This window comes from Hypanus sabinus, chromosome 5, assembly GCF_030144855.1.
Source record: "Hypanus sabinus isolate sHypSab1 chromosome 5, sHypSab1.hap1, whole genome shotgun sequence".
NCBI lineage: Eukaryota > Metazoa > Chordata > Chondrichthyes > Myliobatiformes > Dasyatidae > Hypanus > Hypanus sabinus.
This window is the reverse complement of record NC_082710.1, coordinates 42,248,786-42,261,147: the sequence shown is the minus strand read 5'-3', so window position 1 is coordinate 42,261,147 and position 12,362 is coordinate 42,248,786. Positions and strand designations below refer to the sequence as shown.

At 39.8% G+C, this 12,362-nt stretch overlaps 1 protein-coding gene across 13 annotated transcripts in view; it reads left to right on the top strand.

Annotated features, from left to right (window-relative positions):
- agtpbp1 (ATP/GTP binding carboxypeptidase 1) overlaps window positions 1-12,362 on the top strand; it is a 270,083-nt gene that overhangs the window by 89,895 nt on the left and 167,826 nt on the right. For all 13 annotated transcript variants that reach the window (XM_059969829.1, XM_059969822.1, XM_059969828.1 and 10 more), the window contains 2 exons: window positions 6,196-6,263; window positions 9,664-9,727. In XM_059969829.1, coding sequence (XP_059825812.1) covers window positions 6,196-6,263; window positions 9,664-9,727 — 132 coding nt within the window. The remainder of the gene's footprint in view (window positions 1-6,195; window positions 6,264-9,663; window positions 9,728-12,362) is intronic.

The window sequence follows — 12,362 nt, the reverse complement described above, 5'->3', positions numbered from 1 at the left end:
CTTTCTTAAGATTCCTTTTACATTCTTTATATTCCTCAAGCAATTCCTTTACTCCATGCTGCCTATATCTATTGTAGACATCCCTCTTTTTCCGAACCAAATTTCTAATATCCCTTGAAAACCATGGTGCTTTCAAACCTTCAACCTTTCCTTTCATCCTAACAGGAACGTAAAGATTCTGTACCCTCATAATTTCACCCTTAAATGACCATTTCTCTATTACATCCTTCCCATAAAACAACTTGACCCAATCCACTCTCTCTAAATCCCTTCACATCTCCTCAAAGTTAGCCTTTCTCCAATCAAAAATCTCAACTCTAGGTCCAGTCCTGTCCTTCTCCATAATTATATTGAAGTTAATGCTATTGTGATCACTGGACCCGAAGTGCTCCCCAACACATAGATCTGTGAACTGACCTATCGCATTCCCTAACAGGAGATCCAACACTGCCCCATCTCTAGTCGGTACTTCTATGTATTGTTGCAAAAAACTATCCTGCACACATTTCACAAACTCTAAACCATCCAGCCCTTTTACAGAATGAGCTTCCCAGTCTACGTGTGGAAAATTAAAATCTCCCACAATCACCACCTTGTGTTTACTACAAATATCTGCTATCTCCTTACACATTTGCTCTTCCAACTCACGCTCCCCATTAGGTGGCCTATAATACACTCCTATCAGTGTTACTGCACCTTTCCCATTCCTCAATTTCACCCAAATGGCCTCCCTAGAGGAGCTTTCTAATCTATCCTTCCAAAGCACTGCCATAAGATTTTCTCGGACAAGCAATGCAACACCTCCTTCTCTGGCCCCTCCTACTCTATCACACCTGAAGCAACTAAATCCAGGAATACTTAGTTGCCAATCACACCCTTCCTGCAACCATGTTTCACTAATAGCTACAACATCATAATTCCAGGTATCAATCCACGCTTTAAGCTCATTCACCTTTCTTACAATGCTACTAGCATTAAAATAGATATATTTAAGATACTCTCCACCTCCTCCTCTCTTTTCATCCCTGAGAATGCATTCAAATTTATTATCCTTTTCTTTCTTCTCCCCTACATCTTTGGGCTGAGCGCATCCCTTCTCCATCACCTGCCTTTCCTCCCTCACACACTGTCTATTTACTTGCTCTACTGGTGAACTAACCTCCTTTCTCATAGTTTCCTCAAATTGATTCCTACCCCCCCCCCCCCCCCCCATCTTACTAGTTTAAAGTCTGCCCTGTAGCCCTAGAAAACCTCCCCGCAGGATATTGGTCCCCCCAGGATTCTAGTGTAACCCGTCCTTTTTGAACAGGTCACGCCTGCCCCAGAAGAGGTCCCAATGATCCAGAAGCTTGAATCCCTGCCCCCATCCCACAGCCACGCATTCATCCTCCACCTAATTCCATTCCTACTCTCACTGTCGCGTGGCACAGGCAGTAATCCCGAGATTACTACCTTTGCGGTCCTTCTTCTTAACTGCCTTCCTAACTCCCTATACTCTCGTTTTAGGACCTCTTTCCCTTTCCTACCTATGTCATTGGTACCTACATGTACCACGACCTCTGGCTCCTCACCCTACACTTGTACACCCTACACTAGATGACTACACTCGTGTCATCTGCAAACTTTAGGATTTTAGTAGATTTGTCTGTGGAGGTGCAGTCATTTATATAAAATTGGAATTTATAAAATTTATATTAGAATTGGAGGGATGAAAGACTACATCTCTGGGGAGAGCCTGTACTTATAGACATTGGATTAGATAAGTAGGAGCCCAGCCTTCCTTCCTATCAGGAAGTTAGTAATTCCAGGTACTATGGAATACAGCTAGCTGTGTTAGCTTGCTGTGGAGAAACTCCCAAACAATAGTGTTGAAGGTGGAATTAAAACCCACAAACAAGATCATCACATAGGTTTTGGGGGAGTCAAAATGTTAAAGAACGTAATGAAGGCACAAGTTAACTGTATCCTCAGTTGATTTGCTCTATAAGCAAACTGTAGTGGGACAAGAAGGGCATCAGTAATGGAGCTAAAAAGGCCAACGTCAGGTGTTCAAAGGTTTTCATAACCACAGAAGTCAAAATGACTCGTTTATAATCATTAAGTCCAGTAATCTTGTCTTTCTTGGGAACTGGAACAAGTGAAGCAGCTTTATAGCAGTCCAGAACCCTGCACAGTTGTCGGGAGTAGTTAAATATCTCAGGTGCTAGCTGATTCACCCAGTGCTTTAGAGTACAGGTGAGACACCATCAGGGCCTGCAGCTTTCCTAATGTTCTGTTTTCCAGATAGTTTGCAAATGTCTTCTTGCTTCACAGAAAGCTTAGGGTGAGATGGAGGGAGGGAGCAAGAGGGGTGTGGGGACTGAAGAAGACAAATAGAGCTGGGATGAAGGGAGGATGGTGACATTGGTGTGCTTGTGAGTCATCAGCATATGAGGATCAGCTGTGAGAAGAGATAGATGTTGATTGTCCTTATCAAACCAGCAATAAAATGGATTGAGCTGATTGGCCAAGGTAAGGGAGTGGGAGACTTGGGAGCACTTCTATTTGAATTTGGTAAGACTTTGTGAGGAACACCATACTTGTCTGGCCATTGTTGTTAAAGTCTTTCTCTAGCCTATTCTTTATTAAACTACCATTTTGCAGAGCTATGTCCCTGTCTATTTCCACACCTGTAGGCATGATCCTTTTCAGATTTGAGAGTCCTCAACTCCTTGGTGAACCATGGCTTGTCATTGTTATACCTCACAATGATCTTTTTAGGAAGACTCGCATCTTCACTGACGGACTGTGTCAGTATATTTATCTTTGTGACAACGCCAGCATTCCATGGCCTTTCAGTCCATGGAGCCTGAGCAGCCTCTCAGCTGTGCAACGGACTCAGGAGTTCATTGCCATCTGATGATCCTGTTTGCTTTAGACAGTTCCATGTTTTTATTCTTGCTGGGAACAAGCAAGAGGTTCTTGGGGGAAGGGAGCACAATGCCCTTTTAATGTTGGTATAGAAGTCTTCCAAAGTTCTGTCCTCACGTGTGGGGCAGCTAGTCATCTGGTGGGGTTTGGGGTGGTCATAATTTCATCTTACAATAGTTAAAATCCCCCCATAATGAAAATGACAGTATTGGGAAATTTATTTTCCAAATCTTAGATATTGCCACCCAACAGTCATTGTGCAGATTGAGCATTTGCCTCAGTGGTAATGTAGGTACCAGCTAGGATAACAGAGTGAAATTCCCTGGGTAGGTAGAATGGTTTACAGTAACTGAAAAGAGCCTCTAAGTCAGCAGAGGAAAAAGAAAGAATGACTGCCTCGTCCCTGCACTGCCTGTTACTTATAAACCTACACGAGCCACCACCACATAGTGCACTATTGCAATCCGCTCTAAGTAGCTGGTATAGGCATTTAACAAAGTTGTCTGCTGTGTCCGGGTTAAGCCACATTTCAACAAAACAAAGGGCAGAAATACGGATATAATCCTTGTTAGTCCTGATGAGTCCTAACTCATCTATTTTATTTGTAAGAGAGCAGACATTTGAAAGACAGAGTGCTGGGATAGCATTACAAAAGCTTCTGGGACTCCAGTGTACCAAAGTGCCTGCTTGTTAACCTCTTTACCTCTAGGAGATGTGTGTTTTCTGGCCAGTATCATTGCTCTCAGTCAGAAGAAACTTTAGTGGTAAATCCTCTATATCGCATTTGAGCTGTGTCCAGCCACAGTCATAAGTATAGAGAGTAGAAAAGTATACAGTAAACTATTAAAGCTCAGCTAGTCATCTGGTGTTGAGCTTGACAAGTTGATCAAATATACCAGTTAACCCAGTGTTAGTGCATTCATGACAGTTGCTGCAATGACAAATATATCAGTGTCAGTCTAGTCACTCCTTTGGGACTGTCCCTTTATCACCCCAGTCCCTCCCTCTAAAATGGAGTCAAACAATGAAACACCAGAAAGCAGAGTTTTTACTATACCTGAAATGTTGGAGCAAGTCTGCAATGATGTACTGTATTTCTGTTGAAAATTCTCATGCATAATCTTGTTAGATTTAACCACATCTAACTCTTTGCAATCTTAAATTCTTTTACTCCCCGTGGTGAGATTAAAGGTTATTGAAGCATACTAAAGTTTAGATGAATTTGTTAATCAAGATTATTGAGTTGTGAAGCCCAGAATTTGCAGATGGGTCATTCATCAGCCATGATCTGATCAGCTCAATGGCTAAATGAAATGTTCAAGTTAGTTTTGTCTTATACCCATTTAAAGCAATGAGACTCTACACTTCTCTTTCTTAGAGAGTTTGCTTGACAATAATTAAGGTATACCAACCACATTGCCAAAAATTCTGCTGAACTGAAAGGAATAGATCTTAACAGGTTTTTGTACTGGGTGTCCCACAGATAACTGTTACAAACCAAGACTTGTTTTCTGGTAAGATGGTGGTGCTTTTGGACACAGTGGCCACTCCAGGTCAAATCAAAGGTGTACTGTTTGTTCTTACCTGTGTTTTTTTGCGAGCACAAGTCAGTGCTGGGTACCAAGAACATCAAGTACTGCAAGACTATCCCATTAGCGAGTTACTCAATAGTGATTGGCCTGGACTTAATGCGTCTTGTTGTTGTGTTATTGCCTGAATTCTGGCCCTTCAAACCATGCCACCCAGCAACTCCCAATTTAACTGTAGCCTAATCATGGGTCAGTTTACAGTATTCAATTGGCCTACATAGCTTTTTGACTGTGGGAGGAAACTGGAGCAGCTGGGGGAAACATTTGTGGTCACAGGGAGAACGTACAAGCTCCTTACGGACTGTGTTGGGAATTGAACCAGGGCCATTGGTTTTGAAAAGCATTGTGCCAGCCATTACACTACCATGTTGCAGTTGCCCAGGGGTGGAGATACCAGAGGTGGTGTGGGAGAGAGCAGGAACCTCTGTGGGCGCACTGGAATCTGTACTGGGTTGGGGACTGGCCCCTCCTGTCTGGTGTTTGTTCGGTGCAGTTCACTGCCCCCCCCGCCCAACTTAGCGATTGCTCATTGCTGCCCTCCAGTGCTTGCTTGGAGGAAGAACAAGATGGCCCAGGACAACATACCATCAATCTACAATCCTGCCACTCGGACTTAAGCTATATTATCTTTTTTCTTTGTGACTGTATGCTTTTTTTCTGAAATCATTACCGTGTATGCTATTTATGCTACGTACTATGTGCAGTGTGCTGTTGGTAATGTGTTTTACACCTTGGCCCCTGAGGAATGCTGTTTCATTTGACTATATTCATGTATATTTGTATGATAACTAAACCTGAACTTTAAATTAAACTTCTCAGGTTTTTTGACAAGAAAAAGCAGTCACGTTTCAAATTAGCGCAGTGTGGTAATGTTATTATAGTGCTAGTGAGCCAAGTTCAATTCCACCACCATTTGTAAGGAGTTTGTACATTCTCCCTGTGATCACATGGATTCCCTGTGGATGTTCCAGTTTCTTCTCTCATTCCAAAGACATACACGTTAGGTTATTTGGTCACACAGGTGTAATCGGGCAGCACAGCTTCATTGAGAGGAAGGGCCTGCTACTGTGCGGTATTCCTAAATAAAAATAAAGCTGGACAGCAGCCTTCAGATTTTGTACACATTTGCAGCCACTGTAAGTTGCTATCCATTTATTTCTTAACAGTGAATTCTGATCCCCCACTGTTATTGTTAATACTGTATTCAGGACCATAGTATTTTGGTTGTCAGTTGTAACATTTTGTAAGAATTACTTTTGTATTCTGCAAGATTTGTTGTGTTCTCCAGCTATCCTTATTATAGGTTATGTATGTTCTAATCTTTGCTCAAAGGTAAGGAATTCAAATTATGGTTTCTCTTTTCCAAAGAATTATAATTAAATTCTCATCCAAGGTCAAACAAAAAAATGGATTGCCAAAATTCTTATTTATATAGAACAACAGTCAGTACTTTTGGGATCGTATTTGATTTCTAGTTTTTAAAAATTTGTTAATATATAGGATTTATTAAGCTAAATTATTAGTTACAATATAATATTACATTAAATAATCCATGTATGTTTGTATTTAATGGAAAAACTAATGTCCAAGTAAATAAACAAATGATTGCTTTCTTATCAAAGCTTATAAGCAAAAGTACACTTCCTGTTACAGCTATGTTATGAGTTTTTAAAATATTTCATTATTGAATTTGCAGAAAGAACAAAGAAAGATATAATGGGCAAAGGTTCAACTGGAATGGAAATAATATTATCAGCACTTGAGGTACAGATAACCTTTCTTATTCCTTCAACTACTTTGGTTAATAATTAATACTGTTTAGATTCTATTGGAAGAGTTGTTTATGTCACACTATCAAAATTTCTTTCTCTACTCCCTACACAGACAAATGTAAAAATTAGAAATAGGTATTCACAACCCTCTATTGAAATAGCCGATACCAAATTCTATGCGCTCTAGCCGGGTAAAAACAGTACTTCAGCAATTATTCTATCAGTTCCTTTAAAATCCTACAGTTCAATGAAGTCACCTACCATTCTTCTAAATTGCAGAAAATGTAGGCTAGCCCAACCCAAGATTAAATCTAGTAATTTTACAATGCACCACTCCAAGGTATCTTCTATTCTTCGTTAGATACAGAGGCAATAAATGCACACACTATATGTACGCTTGCCCGCCCCCACCCAACATATTAGACTCATCCTTTGTACTCCAATGCCCTTGTAGTAATTACTCTGTACCTATACTTTAACTGTCTGCACAACACCACATCCTAATCTCTCAAATAACTGCCAATTCTCATGATTTAAAAATAACTTTTATTTTCTTCTACCAAACTTAACTTCTCACATTTTGCCCGAGGATTATCTTCAAGCAATCTATCAAAGACCCTTCAAATGAAAAGACAAAGCTTGACCTAATCTTGAGAAATAGGGCAGAACAGGTGACTGAGATGACAGTCGGGAGCACTTTGGGAACAGAGACCATAGTTCTATTAGTTTTAAATTTGTTATGGAAAGGGACATCTGGTCCACAAGTTAAACTACTAAATTAGGATAAGGAAAGTTTTGTTGGTATCTGACAGGAGCTTGCAAAAGTTTATTGGAGTAGGTTGTTCTAAAGCAAATTGCAAGTGAGAGGCTTTAAAAGTAAGATATCAAGAGTTCAGGAGCTTCATGTTTCTGTTGTAGTTAATGACGAGGCTGGCAGGAGTAGGGAACCAAGGACAAAAGATATTAAACCTTTGGTCAGAGAAAAGAAGGAGACGTGGATCAGATACAGGCAGCTGCAATGAAGTGAATTCCTGGAGGAATACAAGAGATGCAGAAGTATATTCAAGAAGAAAGTCAGAAGGGTAGAAAGGGGCCATAAGGTATCTTTTAATATGAATATTAAGGAGAATCCAAAGCAATTCTGTAAGTATGTTAAGGGAAACGGAGCATCTAAAGAGCGAATATAATCCTTTAACTAAAGATGGCTGAAGTTATAGAAATGTTGAACAAGTTGGACTTTCTTCATTGGAGAGTAGGAGAGGATAGAATGATCCTATGGAGGTGTATAAAATCATGGGAAGCATAGATGCAGGCAATGCTGGCAGTCTTGTTTGGCAGGGTTGAGGAATAAAGAAGAAGATGGAGTAGGTTTAGGGTGAGAAGGGGGAGATTACAGGAACTGAAAGGCAAGTTTTTCACCCAGAGGGTGTTCAGTGCATGGAAGTGGCTGAGGTAGGTACAATAGCAACATTTAAAAGGTACTTGGACAAGTACATGGATAGCAAAGGCTGAGAGGGACAAATGAGACTGGTTTAGATGGGAATCTTGGCCAGCATGAGCCAATGGGCCAAAGGGCCCTTTTCTGTGCTGTATCAGTCTATGCCATGTTGCATGTTTGTATCAATTGTGTATCCTGTATACATCACTTTGAAGCTGATTGATTCCTATTCATAACTCGTCTTCCCATGTTCTGTATTGTCAGCAATTATCAGTACACCACACCACACTTTTTCATGTATGTCGATCTTTCTGAAACCCCACTAATAAAAGCTTCCAACGTGTAAAAGGTCTATATATTAATTTCTGGTTCCCATCTTTTAATCAATTTTCAAACCATTATATTTTATCTCAATCTCGACAGCCCTGTTTAATATCAATATTTTTCACATCTTTTGAAAATACAAGACTACTATATTAACCAATTTGGTATTATTTGCCTGATAATTAGTTCCTCAATCAAATTTTTTTCCTAATATTTATTCTCTATCAGACATGGGTAGATTTTTTTTGTTGAATTTTTATCTTCAATGGAATGTCTGTTACTTGAAAAATATTAAATGTTCCTTATTTTTTTTTTTTGCAGATTTTTAAAACTAATTTCCCAATATACTTTAGCTCTCTGATCCTCTATACACCTATTTTGGATAATTTTTGGTTTTAAATTGTGCCACTCGGTATTGGATTCTGTCATGTTTCATAAGATCCTTGGTATATATTAATCCTCCTCACTTATTACTCAAGACTAAGTTTAAAATGACATATTGCTTTAGGAAGCTGCCTCAATCATTCTATGAAATCATCCTTCAGGCTTTTTCAGATTGATTGGGCCAGTTGCTCGACAGATTTAAAGTTAATTGTATTACCTTTGCTGCATAATCTTTTTCCTGATGTGGTAAGATTGCCTATAAGTTGCCATGAGCAGTGTTTTTAATAATTTTGTCAGTTCTTGTCTCTGTTAAATTGAGTCTAATTACTTTCACTAAGCAAAATCATTCCTCACTACTGCTTTTACTATCAACGTTGCCCCTACCATTCCTGTTTCTGTTTTCTTCCTGTCCCTTCAAAAGTAAAATACTTCTGGATATTTTGAATTAAACCTTGGTTCCAGTGGCAATTTCAGTCTGAAATGTTTGGACTGCTAAAACAGGGTATCTGTTTACTATCTCATTAAATGCTGAACCAAGCAAGATCTCCTTTAGTGTCAACCTGTCAACTAAAAACGTGTATTCAAGTTCTGATTGAGACTTTGCTCTGTAACTATGCATTGTTTTCCTTTCAATATAATAATAATAATAATAATAATAATAATACAATAATTGATCTTGAATCTGGAATGTCTTTCTCAATGGATTAATGACTGCAGAGAGCTGTGCAGTCGAAGTATATGAAAGGGAGATAGCAACTTCAAATGCATCTAACAGGAGAGGGTGAGAAAGACTACAGGATCAAGACAGTCCCTAAAATGACTTACACTCACTGTGCCAGCCAACCTTGAGTCCTACCTGACAGCACGGAAATTTCTTAATCTCTCTGTGTCATTATTTTAACCCTGTTTTTATATTGCTCTGTTAAACTTACTTCCTAGACCAGGGATTTCACTATCTATTATCTTATGGGGATTAATGTCCCAATCCATTTAGTAATGTTCCTGTGAGGAACCTTGGGACATTTATGCTATACAATTCTCCATGAAATAAATTATTAAAAAATCTTAACTCCACTTTTTTTTACAAAATAGTGTTCTCCCATGGAACTATTAGAGTTAAAGACAATTATGTCATGACTGGTCTTTTATAGCATACTTAAGAATTCTTCTAAAAATAAAAGAAACTGCTGTTACACAGTTCGATGCTTTTGACTGATGGTGAAGAAAACTTAAATTTGTTTTTCAGAACACTCGTGACCTGCAAATTACATTGAATATTCTCAACATACTTAATGAATTGGTTTCAGTGGGTGAGTGTGTACAAGAACATATTTTTTGTTTTTGAATTTAAGTTGTCCTCATGTGATGCCATTTTTACCTGGATGTTAAAAGTGTCTGGGAAAGGGAGCTTGTTCAGTAAAAATTACTTCACAATGATTCCAGATATACAGGTGTCCCTCGCTTTACGAATGTTCGCTTTACACCACTTCAGTTTTACAGAAGACCTACATTAGTAACCTGTTTTCGCATTACAAAGAGGGTTTTTGCTTTTATGAAAATTTTTCCCATATAAAATAATGGCAGCTCTTATACATGGAGAGCAGGGGTGGGTCTATTGTCACACACAAAATGCTGGAGGAGCTCCGCAAACCAGGCAGCATCTATGAAAAAAAAAGTACAGTCGATGTTTCGGGTCGAGACCCTTCAGCAGGACTGGAGAAAAAAAAGATGAGTAGATTTAAAAGGTGGGGGAATGGAGAGAGAAACAAGGTGATAGGAGAAACCGGGAGGGGGAGGGTTGAAATAAAGAGCTGGGAAGTTAATTGGTGAAGTAGTGGAAAGGGGGAGTCTGATAGAAGAGAACAGAAGACCATGCAAGAAAGAAAAAGGGGAGCAGCACCAGAGGGAGGCTATGGGCAGGTATGGAGATAAGGTGAGAGAGGGAAAAGAGTATGAGGAATGGTGAAGGGCGTGTGGGCCTTTACCGGAAGTTTGAGAAATCAATGTGCATGCCATCAGGTTGGTAGCTACCCAGAGGGAATATAAGGAGGTGTTTCTCCAACTTGAGTGTGGCCTCATTGCAACAGTAGAGGAGGCCAAAGATTGACATGGGAATGGGAAGTGTAATTAAGGTGGGTGGCTGCTGGGAAATCTTGCTTCTTTTGATAGGCAGAGTGTAACTGCTTGGTGAAATTGTCTCCCAATCTATGTCAGGTCTCACCGATTTACAGAAGACCACACCGGGAGCACCCAATACAATATATGACCCCAACAGATGAAGTGTCACCTCACCTGGAAGGACTTATTGGGGCCCTGAATGGTAGTGAGGGAGAAGGTGTAGGGGCAGGTGTAGCACTTGTTCCACTTGCAAGGATAAGTGTCAGTTGTAAGATCAGTGAGGAGGGATGAATGGACAAGTGAGTCACGTAGGAAAACTGAAAGTGGGGTGGGGGGGAGGGGGGAAGATGTGTCTGGTGGTGGGATCCGGAGAATTATGTTGCTGGATGCAGAGGCTGGTGGGGTGGTAGGTGAGGACAAGAGGAACCCTATCCCTGGTAGGATGGTGTGAGAATGGGATAAGAACAGATGTTCATGAAATGGAAGCAATGCGGTTGAGGGCAGTGTTGATGGTGGAGCAAGGGAAGGCCCTTTCTTTGAAAAAGGAGGACATTTCCTTCATCTGGAATGAAAAGCCTCATTCTGAGAGCGGATGCAGCACAGACAGAGGAATTGAAAGTAGGGGATGGCATTTTTACAAGTAATGGGGTGGGACGAGGTAATGGGGTGAGAGATCTTGAAAATAAATAAATATGCAATACATATCAAGAACATGAGTTGAGGAGTCCTTGAAAATGAGTCCATAGGTTGTGGGAACAGTTCAGTGATGGGGCGAGTGATATTGAATGAAGTTATCCCACTAGTTCAGGAGCCTGATGATTGAGGGGTTATAACTGTTCCTGAACCTAAACCAGTATGAACTCTTTAGGAACAATAATAAATAAACAGTATATTCCAAATAAAATAACAACAGAGTTTGGATTTTTTTTCCTTTTCCACCTCATTTGCTGTGCTACCTAAAGACAATTTTGAAATATCAAAAATCTGAAGCATTCTAAAAACTCCTAATGCCACCTAGTGTTTAAAAGCAGCAAATTCATCATCTGAAAAGAAGTTACTTAATCTACTGTTCACAAATTTACACTGAAGTGAATAATATTCTCAGTGAAAGAAAAAAAAAATTAAAATAACTTATTGGAAGTTACTTTTATCGTCAACTGAAAAATATTGAAGAGTTTTGAATTGTAAGCGTCAGAATTAATGAATAAACGAGTCTAACATAGGCCAATGGGATCAGGACAGATAAGGATCACTGTTTGTATGGACAGTGCAACCCGTTTCAGTGCTATATGATGAATAATTCTATGAAAGTCTGAAAATATATATTTGTTGTCATTTTTATTCTGTTTTTAAACGACCCTCTCCCAATAACTGTTTAGAAATTGGGTTTGGTTTTCCTTGCAAGTTCCTGCTCGTCCGGATTTCATTTCTAGTCTTGTGATATAAATAGCCCCCGTCATCTATCCCGCCTGATTGGTTAGTCCTCATCCAATATAGGTTCCGCTGCCCCGCTTTGTTTACAATCGAATTCCAGTTCTTACTTGGAGCGAAACCTTCATCTTTGTTAAAATTCTTTCCCTCTAGTTTTATTTCAATGGCTTCCTTCACCAGGTGGTCCCAAAACCCATTGGTGTGGGACAGTAGTTTGTGCTGTCGAAGTCAATCCTACAGCCATTGTGAATGCAATATTCAGCTACCACCGATTTCTCCAAGTAACCCAAATGGATACCTCTCCTGTGCTCCTAAATGCAGGTTTCTACCTTGCGCCCTGTTCGTCCGATATACCCTGCTCCGTATTCATAGGGAATCCTGTAAAAGCCAGCTGTC